The sequence below is a fragment of the Oryctolagus cuniculus genome, chromosome 14 (assembly GCF_964237555.1).
Source record: "Oryctolagus cuniculus chromosome 14, mOryCun1.1, whole genome shotgun sequence".
NCBI lineage: Eukaryota > Metazoa > Chordata > Mammalia > Lagomorpha > Leporidae > Oryctolagus > Oryctolagus cuniculus.
Window position 1 is genome coordinate 1,530,874 of NC_091445.1, and position 20,937 is coordinate 1,551,810.

The 20,937-nt window shown below is 59.5% G+C and overlaps 1 protein-coding gene across 3 annotated transcripts in view; it reads left to right on the forward strand.

Moving 5' to 3' along the window:
• Positions 1-20,937, forward strand: part of PDE8B (phosphodiesterase 8B) — a 163,770-nt gene that overhangs the window by 79,302 nt on the left and 63,531 nt on the right. For 2 of the 3 annotated variants that reach the window (XM_070056304.1, XM_070056301.1), the window contains exon 2: positions 11,667-11,726. In XM_070056304.1, coding sequence (XP_069912405.1) covers positions 11,667-11,726 — 60 coding nt within the window. The remainder of the gene's footprint in view (positions 1-11,666; positions 11,727-20,937) is intronic. The other variant, XM_070056303.1, reaches the window with a different exon arrangement.

The window sequence follows — 20,937 nt, forward strand, 5'->3', positions numbered from 1 at the left end:
TGAGCCTCCATCTTATTCACTGGTCTGTTCAGGTTTTCTATGTTTTTGTGACTCATTTGGTAGGTTGTGTGTGTCTGAGAATCTATCAATTTCTTCTGGATTTTGCAATTTGTTGGCAAATAGCTGTTTGTAGTAATTTCTGATGACTCATTTTATTTCTGTGGTGTCTGTTGTTACGTCTCCTTTTTCATCTCTGATTTTATTGATTTATATTTTTTTTTCAGTTAGTTGGGCCAGTGGTGTATGAATTTTGTTTATTCAAAAAAAAAAAACAAGCAAGGTGAGCCTGCGAGTGTGAGGGTCCTGTTCCATTTGTGGTTGTCAGCAAGGATGTCCCAGCAGGATGAGTGGACTCCATTGTGGTCATCACACCCATTGCACGCCTGCCCTCCTGCCCCAGCGTTAGAGCTGTGGGTGAGCAGCCCACGCTGGCCCCACTTTAGACCCTCACTGCACTGCCCACTGGTGGCTCTGTGGCTCCAGCTGCCTGCGCTTGAGCCAGGGAACAAAGTGACCCTCCACTGACCTTTCTGGCTTTTTATGATGTGTTCTGGTAAACGCCCATGCACCGGTTACCGTGCGTGCTGGGGAGCTCATGGACCTGGGCATGCAGTGCATCCTCTCACTGCTGGTCACTCCCTGGCTGTGGCTGGGGGATGCTGGCGCCCGTGTGCGTTGTGACTGCAAGCAGATGACCACATGGCACACATCGTAGTGGATGTAGAAGCAGAGGGCAGCGGTCAGAGTGTCAGGTGCATTCGGAGGACCTGGCCATCCAGGTGGCCGGGTGGTGGGGTGCAGCGTCCCCGGGTCAGCTGCCATGGCCTGCAGCGAGCATTGCCCAACCCTCATCGGTGCTGGTGCCGTCCCCTGAAAGCCTGGGGCTCCATGAGGAGGCCTGTGCTCGGGTTATGGTGCCTTGCGGGGCGGCTGGAGAGGCGGTCTGGTGGCCCAGTTTCTGCAGTCCATCTGGTGTTGGTGTTGAGGGTCCGAGCTTCTGAGCTGGCCCTGGCCTTGCTCGTAATAAAGACTTGAAGAGTCCTGCTCAGGCTGTCAGCTGCCGTGCCGTCGTGTTGTCCTGATGCCTTTTCCTCACTTGTGTTTGTGTTTTAGTGTCTGCTACATTTTTAAATATATTTTTGTTGGTAAAACTCGAGCCATCATGTCACCAAGGGTGAGTGTCTGATGTGACTTTTGGAAGCAGACTTGAGGGCCTTTGACTCTGGAAATAATCCGGGCACATATCACATGAACCACGTGGGTCATGCAACAAGGTTACTGAATTACACACTTCTTCCCACTGATGCTAAATGAAGCTTTTATGTCATAATAAGTCATGAGAATGTCCATCCGTATATGTAAGACTGGGTATAAAATCATGCTTTTATTAGGGAGTTTGTCGTCTATATATACCAGTATGTACCTGTAAGACTGGTTACAAAATGATATTTTTATTACACAATAAGTCATACATATGTCAAACCATATATTTAAGATTGGGTAAAATGATGCTTTCATTATGTAGTAAGTTGCATGTATATCCATATATATCAGTAAGATAGCATATAAAATGGACTTCTTTATTATATGTTAAGTCGTATATGCCCATACATGTCAGCCAGGTTGGGTACAGTGACACTTTTTATTTAGATAAGAAGTCATACAAATACCCACACATGTCTGTAAGATCAGGCCAGTCCAGGCTTTGTTATTTTCCTCGATGTCTCTGCCAGAACCACGTGTTGCCATAGTTACGTCGCTGTGTTCCACCTGAGATCCTACAGTGCAGACTACTCACAGCGGCTGCTTGCAATCTCCTGAGCCACGAGGCAGCGTGGTCCTTCCACGAATCTGGGGCTTATTTCAGTACAAGAAGGTGTAGACTCCAGCACACTTACGTAACGCAACTAAGAGAAAACAGAGAGTGAGGTGACGATGAGGGCAGAGAGCAGCACCCAGCACACCGAAGTGATGGTCAGAGCACGGGGAGCACTCGCACACTGAGGTGATGTCAGAGCACGGGGAGCACTCAGCACACTGAGGTGATGTCAGTACACAGGGAGCATTCAGCACACTGAGGTGATGTCAGTACAGGGGAGCACTCACACACTGAGGTGATGTCAGAGCATGGGGAGCACTCAGCACACTGAGGTGATGTCAGTGCATGGGGAACACTCAGCACACTGAGGGGATGTCAGAGCACGGGGAGCACTCAGCACACTGAGGTGATGTCAGAGCACGGGGAGCACTCAGCACACTGAGGAGATGTCAGTTCACAGGGAGCACTCAGCACACTGAGGTGATGTCAGAGCACGGGAGAGCACGGGGAGCACTCAGCACACTGAGGAGATGTCAGAGCACAGGGAGCACTCAGCACACTGAGGTGATGTGAGTACACAGGGAGCACTCAGCACACTGAGGTGATGTCAGTACACAGGGAGCACCCAGCACACTGAGGTGATGTCAGAGCATAGGGAGCACTCAGCATACCTAGGTGATGTCAGAGCACAGGGAGCACCCAGCACACTGAGGTGATGTCAGTGTATGGGGAGCACTCAGCACACTGAAGTGATGTCAGCACGGGGAGCACTCAGCACACTGAGGTGATGTCAGAGCACAGGGAGCACTCAGCACACTGAGGTGATGTCAGTGTACAGGGAGCACTCAGCACACTGAGGTGATGTCAGAGCACAGGGAGCACTCCGCACACCTAGGTGATGTCAGAGCACAGGGAGCACCCAGCACACTGAGGTGATGTCAGTACACGGGGAGCACTCAGCACACTGAGGTGATGTCAGTATACAGGGAGCACTCAGCACACTGAGGTGATGTCAGTGTACAGGGAGCACTCAGCACACTGAGGTGATGTCAGAGCACAGGGAGCACTCCGCACACCTAGGTGATGTCAGAGCACAGGGAGCACCCAGCACACTGAGGTGATGTCAGAGCATGGGGAGCACTCAGCACACTGAGGTGATGTCAGAGCACAGGGAGCACTCAGCACACTGAGGTGATGTCAGTACATGGGGAGCACTCAGCACACCTAGGTGATGTCAGTACACAGGAGCACTCAGCACACTGAGGTGATGTCAGAGCATGGGGAGCACTCAGCACACTGAGGTGATGTCAGTACACGGGGAGCACTCAGCACACTGAGGTGATGTCAGTGCACGGGGAGCACTCAGCACACCTAGGTGATGTCAGTACACAGGGAGCACTCAGCACACTGAGGTGATGTCAGAGCACGGGGAGCACTCAGCACACTGAGGTGATGTCAGTACACGGGGAGCACTCAGCACACTGAGGTGATGTCAGTACACGGGGAGCACTCAGCACACTGAGGTGATGTCAGTGCACGGGGAGCACTCAGCACACCTAGGTGATGTCAGTACACAGGGAGCACTCAGCACACTGAGGTGATGTCAGTACACGGGGAGCACTCAGCACACTGAGGTGATGTCAGTGCACGGGGAGCACTCAGCACACCTAGGTGATGTCAGTGTACAGGGAGCACTCAGCACACTGAGGTGATGTCAGAGCACAGGGAGCACTGAGCACACTGAGGTGATGTCGGCGACACGTCAGAGAAGCAGGAATACAGTGAGGAATCTGAGGAAAGACCCACGGAGGAACTGTGACAGTGTGAACGCCACCGGAAGTGCTGTGCGGGACGCAGAATTGAAGGGGAAACGCAGAAATGGCAGAGGTCGGAGATAGGGGAGGAAGCGGAAAACATGGTGGACAGGCACGGGAGACCCAGGCAGCACGTACGCTGGGCTGTTACGTGATGTGTGTCCGTGTGTATGAAACACGCGTGTTCCCTGTCCGTGCCCGCAGACTGCACTGCTCTGGGACGCAGGAGTCTGTGACAGTGAGAGCCACGTCCCCTGTGCTGTGTGGCATCGGTGTGGATTACTGCACAGGGGGACAAGTGTGCCGCATGGGAGAGAAACCTCGGCTCCCAGGCACAGAGACCACGTGCTGTGGGTGGGTGAAACCCAAGTGGGCTCCAGACTTGGCAGGCGATGCCTTAAGCCAGGAGACGGGAGGGAACCCGGATGGAGCAACCCAAAGAAGAAAACCCAAGTAGGTGTTCTGTCTGCGGCCACCTGACTTCCGGTGCAGGAGCCACGGAAGTCACCTGACACGCTGGGCCACAGGACCCGATGTCCCGAACCCCTCCCCAAGGACCTTCTGGCAGCCACGGGAGGGAGAACCGCTGGTGTGAGGCTGGGGAGGCTCGTAGGACCTCAGGGTGCATCCTGTGTGCGTGACCCTGCTTTCCCAGAATTCCACGAGCGCTCCTGACCACACATGGCTGTCATCCTGTGGATGGGATTCCATCTCCCTCTGCGTGGCTGTGGAGTTGGGACCCCCAGGGCCCCTGCCCCGGGAACCCACACTCGGGTACTGCCACGTCTCCGCCGCAGGGTGTGTATCGCTGGGTCTGCTTCTGGTAGTGACTGGGATTCTTCCTGTTTTAAATGCCCAGAAAGCACATCAGCCTTGCTTAACTGGAAAAAAGTGAGGCCATTCCTGGCTTACGCAACTGAGAAGTGCGGGTGCAAGTGTGGCTCAGGTACAGTGTGGCCTGGTCCTCCACAGCAGGTGCTGCCCAGGTGCATCATGGTCTGGTGCTCCGTGGCAGGTGTGCTCAGGTATGGTGTGGCCTGGTGCTCTGTGGAGGGTGCTGCTCAGGCATGGTGTGGCCTGGTGTTCTGTGGCAGGTACGGCTCAGATACGGTGTGGCCGGCCTGGTGCTCTGTGGCAGGTGTGCTCAGGTATGGTGTGGCCTGGTGCTCTGTGGCAGGCACAGCTTGGGTATGGTGTGGCCTGGTGCTCTGTGGCAGGTGTGGCTCAGGTACAGTGTGGCTTAGGTACGGTGTGGCCTGGTGCTCTGTGGAGGGTGTGGCTCAGGCATGGCGTGGCCTGGTGCTCTGTGGTAGGTACAGCTCAGGTACTGTGTGGCCTGGTCCTCCACAGCAGGTGATGACCAGGTGCATCATTGTCTAGTGCTCCGTGGCAGGTGTGGCTCCGGTGTGGTGTGGCCTGGTGCTCTGTGGCAGGTGTGGCTCAGGCACGGTGTGGCCTGGTGCTCTGTGGCAGGTGCTGCTCAGGCACGGTGTGGCCTGGTGCTCCGTGGCAGGTGCAGCGTGGCCTGGTGCCCTGTGGGACTGCAGTGGACCTGACTCCTTCCCTTCCCCCCTGCTGTCCGGGGTGTTGCTGGCGTTCTCACGTGGTGTCCAGAGGTTGTGAGCAGCAGCCTGGCCGTGTTCCCTTCACACGTGCAGTGAGAGCAGAGAGAGGACAAAGAACAGCCCTTTGTCAACCTTGCTGAGAAACCCGAGGTTCACCTGGGGTCAGCTCGGCTCCCCGCCCACTCCTGACCACGCCCTGCAGCCCGGCGTCAGTGCCTGGCCCATCCCCGTCTGCCCACTGTCTTCTCGGGAGCCTAGTGCCGGCCCGGCAGGAAGCCAGCGGCCCTGAGGAGGAAGGAGGGGCGCTCTCCGTGGGGGGATTCGAGAGTGCAAGCTTGGCTGCGCTGCCCCCGTCGGCCGTGGGGAGTGGTGTGCAGGGCCACCCCAGGCTGGGACAGAGCCAGCGTCCTCTGCCCTGTGGGAGCAGCCCAGGCTCTGGGTGGCCAGCTTCCCGCTGTTCCCTCTCTCACCTCTGCCTGTCCTCAGCTCTCTGTGTGGGGCCTCCTCTGTGAGGGACGCCAGGATTTCACTGCTTCTCCCGGGCGCTGGTGTTGCTCTCTAAGCCCCTGCTCCAGTGCCCTGTGGCCCCGTGTGCCTCTCGCGTGACCAGAGCTGCCCCAGACTCAGTGTGTCCAGTGCGGGATCGTCCCCACTCCCCGGCAGGACTCTTGTGTTGTGGCCGGGCCCGTGTGTCGCTCGCAGGGAGTCCTGCTCCTCCGTCTCTCTCCTTCCTTCCACCTTCATCTCTCTGGGTTCTGTGGCCCTCAGATGGCAGCGAGCAGCAGTCACCGGGGAAGTGGTCCGTGCACACGTTGCTGGGCCCACCCAGTTTCTGATCTGGGTGGGGGTCTCCGGGGGCCGGGGACGAGCTGGCTGCAGCTGAGGCGAGCTTTCTAACGCACGGGCAGGACCGTTCACCTGCGACGGGGCTGGGCCTCTCTGTGGCAGGGTGCCGAGACCACGTGGGCTACGAGTGCCTGCCCCAGACACTTTCCCGGGGTTGGGTTCCAGCCCGACTGGCCAGGGAGCCCATGAATCCCACACGTGTGTGTGGTCAGCGCGTAGCCCCGTGGATGGCCTTGGAGCGCTGGCTCTGCCTGTCCCTCTCTTCCCTCAGTTGGCCTGAGGGAGGAGACCGGCCGCCTCCCTCGGCCTGTGGCCCCAGGGCCATCGTCCGCCCTGCAGTGCCGTGTCGGAGTTCCCATGTGTCCGTCTGTTAACTCAGATGGGCTTTGCCTTCCTGACGTGACAGTGACTGTCCCCATCCCGGGGCCTCCCTGGCTGCGTGTCATTGTCCCCGTCAGACTCGCATTTCCTCTCTGGCGAGTTTCTTGCTGGAATTTTCGCCCAGGTTTTTGCCTTTTTTTTTAATCGATGTTGAATGTTCTGGCTGCTAACATTTGTTTTTCTGTATTCTAGGATTCATCTCTCAGGCTGTGGTATATCTTTCTTCTCCTTAACTATGGTGTTCCTGCCTTTTGCTTGGGGTTTTGGTGATTGGGAATTGCAATTTTGAAGTCAGATAGTCATCTTTTCTTTGTGCTTTGCTGCCCAGCGTCTCCGTGTGTGTGCTCAGACATCAGGCTGCCGAGTTCACGCGTGTCGCAGCAGAGAGGGGCGGCCTCTGGGCACCTGGGGCTGGGAGTGGTTCTCCACCTGCATGTGTAACAAAAACAGACCATGAGGAAACACTGGATGGCCTTGGAGGGCGGATCTGTGTCTCCCTCTTGGCTGTGCGGTGATCCGGTACTTAGAGGTCAGGGTCTGGAGGAAGGGGTGCCCCTGCGGGTCTGACGGCTGCGTCTTGGGGTAGGGGCTGGGGTCGGGTCCTCCCACAGGCAGGTGCCCGCCGGTGTGCGTCGTGCTGGATGTGTGCTGGAGTCCATGCAGGGCTGACGGCAGCCCCACCTGCCGGCGATGGACCCATGGGCCTCAGCCCGGCTGCACGGAGGACATTGGCAGAATGCTGATGCCCAGGCCATCCTTGGAGAGTGCAGGACTCCTGGCGCAGGCAGCCCGGCCTGGACATGCATTAGGAGTCCCTTGGGTGTTTGCAAGGTGACGGCCACATGGAGACTTTCCCAGAACAGAGGTGGACGCAGGAAGGGGAGGGACCATCAGGACCTCTTGGGCTGGAGCTGCCCGGGGTGTTGGAGGTTTGCAGAGAGGCAGAGCCTGGTGCGAGGGCAGAGCCAACAGCAGGTCCTGGCTGAGGGGATGGAGAGAGAAGAGCGGTTCCAGGAGCGTGGCGTGCAGAGGCAGGGGGCCCAGGCTCACTGTGGGGACGCTGGGGCTGCAGGGCCGAGGCATCCCTCACGGAAGCCCAGAGCGGGTGCGGGGCCCCTTGAGGCGGAAGCCAGCACAGCCCTGTTGACCGAGAGTGCCAGAGAAGACAGGAGCGCGCCGGGCCTGGGAACGGGCTGGCGGGGGAGACGGCACTGGATGAGGTACATTTCCAAGTCTGCCAGCCGCAGGTGGTCGGGTCGTTTTGGGAGAAGCCTCTTCTGGCCCACACCTGGTCCCATTCCTCAGTGGGAACGGATCTTGATTCCTGAAGGAAAGTGCAGCTGGCCTGAGCTCCGTGCGGGTGCACACGTGTGTGTGCAGTGCGTGTTTGAGAACGCACGGCACTACACGTGGTGGGCAGCAGGGATCCCAGAGGGGTCACTGCACTGGGCAGACGGCCTCCGAGCTGGTGCTGGGTGAGGTGGAAGGTACGGACACCCCGAGGCGCACACGCAGCCCGGTGGGCAGACTCCCAGGGTGTGAGCAGGGTCACAGGTGCGGAACCCTCTGGTTGGCAGAGTCAGAGTGGAGCCCGGGGCGGCGTGACGGAAGATGCACGTGCCGCCCGGAAGCAGCACGCAAGCGTCCATCGCAGCAGAGGAGGAGCAGTGCCGGGAGCTGTGGGAGGGAAGTCTCGGCTCCAGCTCCGCTGCCGAAAATCCAGGTGGTCTCAGGCCGCTGAGCTCAGTTCCACAAAGCCCCTCCTGGGCGCCTCCGGGACGCTGTAGAGAGAATCAGAGAGACGAGCGCCTGCAGCCCAGGACTCGGACTGCCCGGAGCAGGCGGTGTGGGCCGCCCAGGTTCATGGCAGAGGCATTAAAATGGAAGCTTATTTTGGTGCAAAGAGGTTTGGAAATTCTTCCATGTTTTTTATGAACTCTTTGAATGCCACTCACGCACATGGATTTGCAAGTATTTTTGTACTGAAATAAACGTGCACAAACTAGTTGAAGCACTCTTGCAGTTTCATGGCCAATAGAACGGGTGCTTCTGCCAGGGTGGGGTTGGCTGCGGGAGCAGGCCTGGGGCATGAATGGGAGGCCAAGACCCCAGGCCAGGGAGGGCTTCTCAAGCCACCCCCTCTTTGTTCTGAATTCCCTGCCTTCTTCTTTTCTGAGGAAACGTCTGGAAGTCAGTGCCGAGCTACCTAACACAACTGCTCCCACTGAAACGGCCAGGCGCCGAGGCACTCAGCCCTGGAGGGTGTGGCTCCGTGGCAGGTGGATCACCCAGCCTGACTCCCTCAGCTGCCCATGGCCCTGTCCCCCTCTGTCCCCGGCCCCGTCCCTGCTCTGCCCCCCTGCACCTGCCCACGGCCTCATCCCTGCTCTGCCCCCTGCACCCGCCCACGGCCTCATCCCTGCTCTGCCCCCCTGCACCCGCCCACGGCCTCATCCCTGCTCTGCCCCCTGCACCCGCCCACGGCCTTGTGTCTCCTCTGCCCCCTGCACCTGCCCACAGCCTTGTGTCTCCTCTGCCCCCTGCACCTGCCCACGGCCACTGCAGTGTGGATGCCGGAAGCTTCCTTGAGCCCCCTGGGGTCTGACCTGAGCCGCCCGGCCCCTCTGTCACGCGCTCGCCAACCCTGCCCTCTGCCTGTGTGTTTTCCCTCTGAGCCCCTCTGTGTCCCTGCCTCGGGGCCTTCGTGCAGGCTGTCCCCTTGCCCACCTGCCTTGATGGAGCGCTGCTGTCTCCCCCTCCCTCACTGCCGGGGTCTTCTCCTCCCCCCAACTGCAGAGTCTCAGGAGAGTGTCTGTGAGGCCACGCTGCCCAGCCAGCGTGAGTGTGGACACTCGCGTGTCAGCAGAGACCCCTCAGGATGTATGCGTGTCCACAGCTGCAGGCTCCCCAGGCTGTGTCCCCGCTCCAGGGCAGCCACGGGCACCTGCAGATGCTACCAGGTCGGCTCCTTGCTCTTTTGCCCTGAGAGCCAGCTCATCGGCAGACCCATGTGCTCTGTGTGTGATCTGTGTGTGAGTCTCCGTCGGCTGCGGGTGCTGCCCAGTGCAGGTGACCGTGTGTGGCCCAGCAGCCTGCCTCATTAGGACCCCGTGTCAGGGGAGAGGCTCGCGTGGGTCTCTGCATTCAGCCCCAGCCTCTCCTCTTCTGCTTGTCACCTGTGACCTCAGCTGTCCCTGGGAGACGTGGCCATGTCCTGGACGGAGCTGGAATAATCGCGGGTCTGTGCCTCTGCAGAGAGACACGTCCCCGCCTTGGGAGAAGACGACCTTGGCTGGACCCTGCCGGTGTCAGCAGGTGACCGCCTGTCCCTGAGCGAAGCTGCTGCTCAGTGAGCTGGCGAGAGGCAGGCAGGAGGTGTGCGGATCCGAAACAGCCCGCCAGCTGCTGTCTGTGCAGGTGCCTGCTGCCGGCTCCCCGGCTGGCCGCTGCCTGGGCCAGTCCTCCGAGCAGGGACAGCTTCCAGGCCGCTGTGGGACCTTGGTCCCTTGGAGTTAAGGTCACATGTTCTAGAGCAGGACCAGGAAGAAGAAAGGAGCCACGAGATAGACGTGGAGTGAGGGACAGGACTGGGGCAGGCAAGAGAGGCCCCCGTGCTGATGTGACAGCCCCCGGCGGCCAGGCGGCGTGCGTGGGGCTGGAACAGGAGAGCAGGAGGCAGGGCGTGGGGAGGGCCCTGCTCTGCCCACAGCTCACGGTGCCCCTTGCTGCTGAGCTGGGGCAGGTGGAGGTCAGAGTGTTGTGCCAACAGCGATGTGGTGTCTTCTGGCAGATGCCACGTGGGACAGTGCCTGGCATGGTGCTGGGACCGCAGACGTCCTCGGCGGGCCGGTGCCTGGCTGCTGCAGGTGCATGGCACTCACAGAGCAGACGCTGTCTCGTGCCAGGCGAGTCCCCCGTGGTTTTGGACACGTGACGCCCCCAGCAGGCCCCTCTCGTGAGCTCTCGGCTCTGAGCGCTTTTCCGTTCATTCCTTGTGAACGTCTGGGCGTTTATCACTTCAGTCGTGAACTGATTTTCAGCCCCTGAACCACTCCTTGAGCAGCCTGACTGGTGGAGGAGAAGTTGTGCCCGTGGGCCTTCCGTGTGCCTGGAGGTCTCCCATGTGCATGGAGGTCTCCTGTGGGGGCTTCCGTGTGTGTGTGCATGGAGGTCTCCCATGGGGGCTTCCGTGTGTGTGTGTGTGTACATAGAGGTCTCCCATGGGGGCTTCTGTGTGTGTGTGTGTGTACATAGAGCTCTCCCATGGGTGCTTCTGTGTGTGTGTGTGTACATAGAGGTCTCCCATGGGGGCTTCTGTGTGTGTGTGTGTGTGTGTGTGTGCATGGAGGTCTTCTGTGGGGGCTTCCGTGTGTGTGTGTGTGTGTACATAGAGGTCTCCCGTGGGGGCTTCTGTGTGTGTGTGTGTGTACATGGAGGTCTCCTGTGGGAACTTCCGTGTGTGTGTGTGTGTGTATGTGCATGGAGCTCTCCCATGGGGACTTCTGTGTGTGTGTGTGTGTGTGTGCGCATGGAGGTTTCCTGTGGGGGCTTCCGTGTGCATGGAGGTCTCCCATGCGGGCTTCTGTGTGTGGGTGGGTTTCCGGTGGGGGCTTCCATGTGTGTAGAGGTCTGCCATGGGGGTTTCCATGTGTGTGTGTGTGCGCACACATGGAGCTCTCCCATGGGGACTTCTGTGTGTGTGTGTGTGTGCATGAAGGTCTCCCATGAGGGTTTCCGTGTGTATGTGTGTGTGTGTGTGCGCGCGTGCATGAAGGTCTCCCATGGGGGTCTCCGTGTGTGTGTGTGTGTGCGCGCGTGCACATGGAGCTCTCCCATGGGGACTTCCGTGTGTGTGTGTGTGTGTGTGTGTGTGCATGGAGGTCTCCCGTGCGGGCTTCTGTGTGTGGGGGGGTCTCCTGTGGGGGCTTCCTTGTGTGTAGAGGTCCGCCACGGGGGTCTCCGTGTGCACGTGCATAGATCTCCTGTGGCGGCTCTTGTGCGTAATCGGTACTTCTGTTTTCTCTCCTGAGACAGCACTGGCTTGCCTGAGCACCCGTGCGTCTGGAGTGAGAATCCCCTGTACCACTTCGCACGGGGCAGAGCTTCCAGGCCTTTCCGGTGGCTGTTCCGTCATGCCGGGCGCTGTGAGCTGGGCCCTGGGCGGCTGGCTCCTGTCACTCGGGCTGTGCAGAGCGGCGCCAGGAGGGTTTGCCAGCCTCTCACCTGCTGTTCTTCCTTTAGCAGGTGTCGTCTGCGGAGGTGCGCATCGGGCCCATGAGACTGACCCAGGACCCCATCCAGGTACGTCCCCGGCTCTCGGGAGGGGCCGGCTGCACCCCTGTCCCGTGGCAGGTCCAGGTCGGGAGTAGGGGGGTCTCCTTTTCAGGGCAGGTGTTTCTGTGATCAGTTGGAGGGGCTCTCTGGCCTGAGAGCAGACAGTAATCTGCAGCCCGCACTCACCCACGTGCATGGTACGTGCGCACCTGTGTGTGTGTGCGTGTTTTCCTTCGTGTCGGCCTGGAGGACTCTGGTGGTTTTCTGGGAGAGCTGGAAGCCGCCCCACCTGGAGTGCAATAGAACAGGTAGATGGCGTGGCAGGCCGTGAGGGAGACGGCGCACGCACCAAAACTCTCGTCGGCTGAGCAGGCAGCGAGGGGCCTCTGCGGGGGGTCACAGCTCTGCCTTGAGGTGGCTGTGGGGCCACGTGTGGATCCTTAGCCCTCCTGCCCGTGCCCTTCCTCAGGGTGGGACGGCCAGCGCCGCCTCTTGGGGGCTGTGAGGTGGCCACAGCCCTGCCTGGCGGTGGGAGTGCTCAGTGCGCACCTGCTGCTCTCTGGGTAGAGGAGAGATGAGAAAATGCTGCCCTCGTGTCCCTGTGACGTAAGCCAGGGCGCCTCCCGGCTCTGCCGCACGGCGGGAAGCCAGGGTTCCAGGGCCGCCGGCGCAGCCGCCTGCCAGGCAGACCTCGCTCTCACAGTCTCAGCCCTGTAGCTCCCACGGCCCCTTAGTGAGAAGCACGTAGCAGATGGAGTAGCAGAGGGAGTGTGTACGCTCCTAAGGAAGTTGAAGTCTGCATTTAAGTCGTCCAGATGCACCACCTGTTTGTCCACACGGTGGCTTGTGCGCACCTGGGAGCAGGGCCTGGGAACAGGCAGCCGACACGTGGGTGAGGCAGGAAACCAACCTAGAAATGTGCTGTGCGATTCATGAGCGAATGGAAAAAGAAAATGACTCTACGTGCTTGCTCAGAACGGGAAATGCAAATCTGGAGAGAAAGGAGAAAACAAAAGGAAAGATTTCACTTGGGAAAATCAGATGAAAACAAATTTAGGAGCAGAGAGAGCGAGGGGAAAATAAACAGAAGCCACAGCGATGTGTGTGGCTTGCAGGCAAGCGGAAAATTCCAGTCCTCTTTCTGGGTGTGTGCTTTGTGCTCGGATTTTGAATAAAGGCAGAGACAGACAGCGAGGTTGTTAGCTGGCAATTTTCCCAGGGCAGTTTCCAGATTGCTCCTTGGGGTTGCTGTGGCTCTCAGATCCGTGGCGCTGAGCCAGAGCTGTGCTCTGGGCAGCCCCGCTCATGACTGTGATGGTGAGGAGAGCTGGACTTTAAAAACAAAAAACAAAAAACAGACATTTTATCCAACTGTCAAATACTTCAGGTATTTAGTGTGTGTGTGTGTGTGTGCACGCGCGCATGCACCTGTGCCCACACCCACTTCCATCAGATGTCAGCCGTGTGCCCTGGGTGTTTCCAGTGTTTACAGACTGTGTGTGTTTATGTACGTGTGTGTGTGCCCACACCTGTGCCCTCACCCACTTCCATCAGGTGTTGGCCGTGTGCCCTGGGTGTTTCCAGTGTTTACAGACTCTGTGTGTTTATGTACGTGTGTGTGTGCCCACACCTGTGCCCTCACCCACTTCCATCAGGTGTCAGCCGTGTGCCCTGTGCATCCCACGTCTCACACACGGAGTCGTCCCCGTGCCAGCGTTACCCCGTGATGGGCGTTTGTATGTCCGCTCTCTGTGATGAAGCCAGGGGGAGCGTTTGTCCTGCTGGCAGCGTTGAACTTCATCTGAGAGGCTCTGTGCTGGGGGTTTGTTCCCTCTTTTCACCATCCACGGGCGTCGTCTCTAGGCCTGCACGATGAAGGCAATTGGTCGTCTTCTAAGAGTTCTACAGCCCTGTCTCTGACGTGCAGCCTGAGATCTGGTCCGAGTTAGGGTCTGCAGGTGGAGTGAGGGGGAGGTCCCACTCCGCTCTGCTGCACGCAGTGTCCGGTTGGGCCAGCACCACTGTGGAGTGTCGCTCCACTGGAACATCTGGGTTCTTTGCTGGGCTCTGGGTCTCTTCCCTGATCGTCACGTCTCTCCTTAACGCCAGCTCCACTTCGTCTTGCTTCCTGAGCTTTATGGTACATTTGAAAACGGTGATGTACAAATTCGCAAGTTTTTCCCTTGGTTTTCCAGGTCAGTTTGGCCCTCTGGGGTCCTTATGTATAGGAATTTTAGGCCAGCTGTGCTAGCCCTTGTCCCCAGCTGGGAGCCGGTGACGCCTGTCCGTTCTGCAGGGTCTCGTGTTCCCCGACCGAGCTCAGCTTGCTGACGTGGGTGATTGTCTTTGGATTTTCCAGATACTGGAATTTGTCATCTTTCTTTTATTCTTCCTTTTTAAAGATTTACTTATTTATTTGAAAGGCAGAGTTACAGAGAGGCAGAGGCAGAGAGAGACAGAGACAGAGAGAGAGGTGTCTTCCACCCACTGGTTCACTTCCCTGATGGCTGCAATAGCTGTGCTGATCCAAAGCCAGAAGCTTCATCCGGGTCTCCCATGCGGGTGCAGGGGCACAAGCACTTGGGCCCTCCTCCACTGCTTTCCCAGGCCACAGCAGAGAGCTGGATCGGATGAGGAGCGGGTGGGACTGGAACCGGTGCCCATATGGGATGCTTTACCCGCCACACCACAGCGCCGGCCCCATGTCCTCCTTTTTCTTCCCCTCCAATCTGAAAGTGCTTTTCTGCTTGCCTGACTGCACTGGCCAGACAGTGCAGAGCGAGGCGTGTGTCGTGGTTCAGTGCCCCCAGAGCTTTGCCAGAGGGTACCCGTCTGTACCCTTCAAGCAGTGGCAGCCTTCTGGTCACTTCCAGTCCTTGGTGGTGTTTGCTGTTCTGAGTCGTTGGCAGCTTCCTGCCCTGGCGGAAGAGCGACGCTGTGTTCCTGCGACTTGAATTCTCATTCTCGTGACCCGTGACTGCTGGGGAGCTCTTTCTGGTTCCGTTACTGGCCACTCCTCTATTTTCTTTTGCAAAGTGCGCGAGCAGCAGCTGGGGCTGGCTCAGGCCAAAGCTGGGAGCCAGGCCCTGAACCCGGGTCTCCCGGGAGGGTGGCGGGGAGCCGGTCCTCCGAGTCCTCCCCACTGCCCCTGAGGGTCTGCACCAGCAGGGAGCCCGGGGGCCGAGCGGAGCCGGGACTGGAGCTCGGGCTCCGCGGTGTGGGATGCAGCACTGTTGCTGTCCAGCCACCCCTCCGGCCCCTTGTCGGATTTTGAGAGCGTTCTCTCCAGTCGGTGGTCCTGCTTGCATTTTCAGACTCCGGTTCTTGACGCACGGAAGTTCCCATCTTCCTGAAGTCCGATTACCAGCCTTTCCCTCAGGCTCTGACCCGCTCGGGGTGGAGGTGCTCAGTCCTGGGTTCCTTGTCACTGAAGTGCACCTGACCTGCCGCCACTGGGGGTTGTGCTCGGTGCCGCCCTGGGGTCACCCCACCCGAGGCCCTGCCGAAAATGGTTGCCTGGTTGCTGCCAGCTCCCCTCATTACGACTGCTCCTCCTCCTCTTCCTCTCCCTGCTCCGACTGCTCTCGCGCCTTGCTGCCCATTCCCTGATGGTTGTACCTGTTGGCTGGCAGTGTTTGGAAAATGTGTTGGTTGGAGCCAGAATCATATGTGTGTATGTGTGTGTGTATGTGTGTATATATGTGTGTGTGTGTGTGTGTGTGTGTATATATAGGCTCAGCTTTGCTCATTAGCTGCCCAGCCTTGTGTTCCTGCTGACTGCCTGTTGGTCCCGGGCCAGGTGTCTCTGGATCCTTTTCCTTGTTCTCTTCCGTCCATCAGGGGTACTGCAGCGGGGTTCCCGTACCGAGACACCAAGGCCTGTTAACAGGAAGTGGTCTCTCATTTTGCCCGCGTAAGGCCCAGGTGGAATTTCTTATCCGAAAGCCCGAGCCCACACCAAGAGAGGGGTATTTCTTTACACATTTTAGCTTCTTTGTCTCCCTTATCTGGCCACACACTTACCTTTGATGGGATGTTCTAAGCTGCACATGTGCACATGGTTACTGATGACGCTGGGTCCACACTCACTGAGCTGAGTGACTGGCAAGGGTTAACACCACTGCTCTGCCCTGGCAGGCGGAGCCTGGAGTGGTTACGGGGAGCAGGTGGGGCCTGCAGGTGGGGCCTGCAGGTGGGGTCTGCAGGAGGGGACTGCAGGTGGGGCCTGCAGGTGGGGCCTGCAGGAGGGAACTGCAGGTGGGGCGCTCTCTCAGGCAAGCAGGTAACAGCCACACCTCATTCCCGGACGGGATCCTCCCTTTCTCTCCTGACCTTGGGAAGCCTCTTCCCCAGCTTTAATCACATCCGGTGGAAACCAGGTTTAATGGAAAGACCAGGGCCTTTGCCAGAGAACCAGACCGGCTTTCTTGGTTAGCTTTTTCCCTGCAACGTCTGTTACTGTTTTTCTTCTTCAACTCTCTCTTTGCACTTTTTTCCAAGATTTTGTTTATTTATTTGAGAGGCAGAGTTATGGACAGAGGGAGAGACAGAGGGGTCTTCCATCTGTTGGTTCACCCCCGACATGGCTGCAACAGCCAGGGCTGAGCCGACCAGGAGCCAGGAGCTTCCTCCAGGTCTCCAGGCGGTGCCGTCTTCTGCTGCCTTCGCGTGCCATAGCAGAGAGCTGGATTGGAAGAGGGAAAGCCGGGACACAAACGGTGCCCGTGTGGGCTGCCAGCACCACAGGCAAAGGCTGAGCCCGACTCTGGCTATACGCTTTCAAGAATCCTGTTGTAAGCAGCCCGTAGCTTTACTTCCTAACATCTCGTCCATCATCCCCGTCTTCTAACAGGCAAGCTCAGACTGGTGGCGCTGGGTGCGACTCCTGCACATGACCTGGTTTGGTTTTGTGTTTCGTGTTGAATGCCTTCTCCTCTTTTCCGTAGTGGTCCAGTTGGCAGAGTTTGTGAAGTTGCATTTTAGGTTCTGTGCAGCTCTGGGAGCTGGAGCCTGCTCGTGTCTCTGTAGTCTGACGGCTGCGTCGTGTGCTCATGGAGGGAGCAGTCAGACCCTGCCTTTCCAGCAAGACGCTGTCGGCACCGGATTCACCCGGCCCTTGCCGGCTGCCTGGCTCAACTTGGTTGTCTGTAGTTTGGAACTGACTGTGTTTGCTGCCTTGAAATAGGAAAAATGTCGTATCTGTGTTCACAGCCCACAGAACACGACTGTAGATAAAAACTGACCAACCCCTCCCGCCTGGGGCCAGGGCTGGAAACTGCCCACACGGCGGTGTGCCCAATCCCGGGTGGCCCCAGTGGGTGCTGGGGGCCAGAGTCTCTGTCTAATGTGAGACGTGGACTGTGAAGAGACAAAGACAACACAGCACAAAGCCAAGGGCCTCACACGGACTCCGGGTCCGGATCTTGGGTCCTTCCCGCGAGCCAGCCGACTACTGCCTCACGGAGAGGTAGAGCAGGTGTGGGGTCCTCCGACCACAGAGAGCTTGGAGGAGCTGCACCCCCAGTGGGGCCCTGGCTGAGGCTCGCGGATGGCGAGGCCCTCAGACTGACATGTCAGGGTTTGTTTAAAGCTCCAGCCGTGTGCCAGTGGTTTCGTTTGTGTTTTTTCTCTCTTGGAGACGAGCATTTACTTGGTTTCCGCGTGGAAATGATGAAGATACTGGTTAGCCTTCTCCACCGGAGCTGTTCAGGCTCGGGAGGAAGTGGCTTCGTCCGAAGTTTCCGGATGTGGCTGCATTGGAAGCCCTGTGGCTGGGGTCCGTGGGGGAGTTGGCTCCGTGACGTGGGACACGGGAGCCGCACGCCCCACGCTTGGCCGGCAGGAGGAGCATCTCTCCTGGGGGTGACCCCCGCCGATGGCCCTGTCGTCCAGTCCCGGCGAGAGACCCAAAGCAGGGGAGGTGCATTGAGGCCAGTGGTTCCCGTGACCCGACTCCCTTCCCGGGCCCTGCCTGTCTCCAGCGCCTCTGCTTGCCCAGGGTCCGGGCTGCACGTGTACTGCTGGGCCCTCCCGCGAGGTGGCCTGGGAATCGTCCTGCTCGGGGCCGTCGTCCCCTCTTCATGATCTGCCCTTCTGTGTCGTGTGGGTGTGGATTTCTCTAGAACCTCTGCATCCTGGGGCCTTCGTGACTTGGAGCCCGGGGCCTCATGGGAGCCGATGTCCGTGCAGTGAGCGACACGAGGGACGGTGATGAGCTCTGTGCGTGTTCGGACTCCGTAGCTCCCGCGGCCAGCAGCTGCCTTCCTGTCCGGCCTCAGTGCCGTCTCCATGGCCCAGCCAGTTTCGTGGCACCACGAGTCGTTGGGAATTTCGGGCCCACGTTTTCAGGGGCTGGAGAGAAGCGAGAAGGACTCGGTTGCTTCAGAGATCGCGGGGCCCCGGAGTCGGGCAGCACTCGGCTGACGTCCTGGCAGCCGTGTGGCCGTGCCTGTCTTTCCTGTCCAGGCTTGGAGTCCGGCGTGTGAAGCGGGCGTATGGCTGCCTCCACAGAGCTGCTAAAGGATTGCCAAGTGTGACCGGGCTCGGGTGTCTTTGGAGTTCTGAGTGGCGCCGGGGCCCTTGCTCTCTGCGGCAGCGTGACGGCCGCACGCTCTCAGGACATTTGAGTAAAGTTCCAGGCCACTGTGTGCGTGTGAAGAGGCCTGCCCCTGGCCACTGGCCACTGCTTCGTGTTCCGTGGCCGTGTCTCACGGTGGCGTGTGTGTGGTCTGGAAGTGGACGCTGAAGGCAGGTGTGGATCCCTGGTGGGCTGTGCTGACACGCCCTCCCTCCGAACAGTAACTATAGCCAACACCTGGGCTGCCCCCTTCCGGTTGGGAGGCGTAGGCCTGGCTTCCCTCTTTCTCATCATTCGCCTTCTACTTTAGCTGCCCCAGGCAAGCCCCGCCACGGCTTTGCTGTGGGCGTCGCCAGCTGCTGAGCTCGCCTGTGGGCTGGTGGCTGCAGTGGTCATGACCCGAGCACCCCTGCGCTGCCGGCACCCGCAGTCCTGGTGCCACCCCGGCACCTCTGCTTCGCTCTCTCAGGCAGCCACGCACCCCCCACTCCCACCCCATGCACCGTTTGAGCCCAGAATGAGGGATGAACTCAAGCTGTGGTCCTGAGACGTTGCGGGTGGAGCCCTCCCTGAGGGCGAGGGGGCACAGACATCACGTCACGGGACGTCCGAGGAGCTGTGCCGCAGGCCTCACTTCGCCCGTTCTGAGACGCGCGGGGATGTCCCGGCGTGGCTGAGTGACAGCACATCCCCACAGCCCCAGCACGTGTCTCACACGGCGCTCACGTGGCTTTTCACCGAAGCGTTGCAGGAAACACAGGCTTTGCTGCCGGCTCTTCTGCCCACACGTCACTGCTTACGTAACAGCGACTTAGGACGCCAGCTTGTCCGTCCTGGGCCTGCTCACCGCCCCGCTGTCACTCAGCTCACGTACAGACAGCAGAGCACGTGGTGGTGCGCTTCCTGGCTCTCGGTGGGAGCCCCGCATGACACTGACCAGTGTCGCAGGTGGACCGCGGCCAGGCTGAGTGAGCAGCCGCAGCATGCGTGCAGTGCCCGGGTAGTAGAGCTGTGTGGCCTTGACGCAGGCGCGAGCAGAGGTGGCCGAGACGCAGCCGCCGTGGGAATGCTCAGGCCGCCTCTGCGCTGGGATTCCAGACGCGCCGCCAGGTCACGCTTAGTGACCTTGAACTCTACCAAAAGCTTGGGTCAGCACCCGGGACGGAAAGAGTGACGTCGTCACAGAGGAAGTGGGGTCAGCACGGCTCCCTGTAAAATACAGACCAGGGGCGCTGTGTGACACGGAGGCCCGGAGCGTGCGGTGTCGGCCGCTGGTGCACGGTTAGGCGACGGCTCCCCAGGCACAGCAAAGCCGGGCTGCTCTGGCCCGCGACTTTCACCCAGGAGGTGGCGAGTGCTGTCCAAACCACCCTCGGTACGTTTTCCCAAAGAATAGAGCATTGCGGTTCTCAGTGTTTCTAACTGCGCTGTACGGATTTAGTTAGCTTTGTGGTTTCTTTGTTAACCAATGAAAAGAAAGTCAGCGCTGGCGCAGACTCAGTAGAGACCACAGGGCCGTCACAGTGTCGGCCAGTGTCGACTCAGATCGCCGTGCTTGGGGCACCGTTGTGTTCTGACCCTGGGCGGGGCAGGGCTGCCCCTGAGAGACCCCGCCTCACGGCTGCCAGCTTCAACCCAGGTCACTTCTTTGACTTCTGTGCGCTGACAAGGCGCAGGGGACGTGGCCTGTCCCCTCCACCGCTCCAGGGCTTCAGCTCACAAAGGCAGCTCCCCATGCTCGACTGAGGCAGAGCGAAAGCCCGTGAGAGCGTCAAGCGTCACACGTGGCTCACGCGAGTGCAGACAGCACCTGGGTGCGACGCCTGCCCGGCACACGGAAGCCTGCGTCTCGTCTGGCACCTGGGAGGGGCAGGCGTTGCACGCGCTGTCCCGGTGTCCTGCCTCACAGCGGGCTCACAGCCTCTCTCTCCAGGGATTTGCAGTGGGGGCAGGGCCTGGGGCTGCTGCAGGAAGACCCTCACCCTCTGAGCCCAGGGACCCTCCTTGTCACCTGCCCCAGCTTGGGCTGACGGCACAGCACTGCCGTCTTGTCTGAAATATACAAGGGTCTTCAGGAAGTTCTTGGTGGCGTGGGAAACTGCCCAGATTTTGGTAGTTTTTATGGCAAAATATGCTGCGCTTTCCATCCATCAGGGAAGTGTCTGGTGAAATCCCGGTTGTTAAGTCTGACTCTGCCTGCAAGGCTTTCTCATCTGTGCCCCAGGCCCCTGGGAGCGTGGCCCCTCTCAGCCCTCGTCACCCAGGCTCCCTTTGGTCCCTGGAACCCTCTGTCCCGGCGGGGGCTCTGAGGCTGCACCTGCCACGCTGCTCCTCCCAGCACCACCTCGCTCCCGCGTCTGTTCCCCGCATGCACCTGGCCTGTGCCGCTCTGACCGCCGACTCCGTCCCGCCCCCCGCACCTGCTCCCGGCCGCTCGCTGGGCCCTGCTGCTGCTGCACTGCGTGTCCACTGCCCTCCCACCCCTGAGTGGTCAGCCTGCTGCTGTGTCTGCTGCCTGGTGTGTGTCCCTCTGCCCCTGCAGGGCCTGGCATCCTTCGCCCGTGTGGCACACAGCAGGTGGCCCAGGAGGTAACCGCTGGGTGACGTTGACGGACTCTGGAGAGGGACACTGAGTCTCAGGAGGACACGTCAGACAGATGA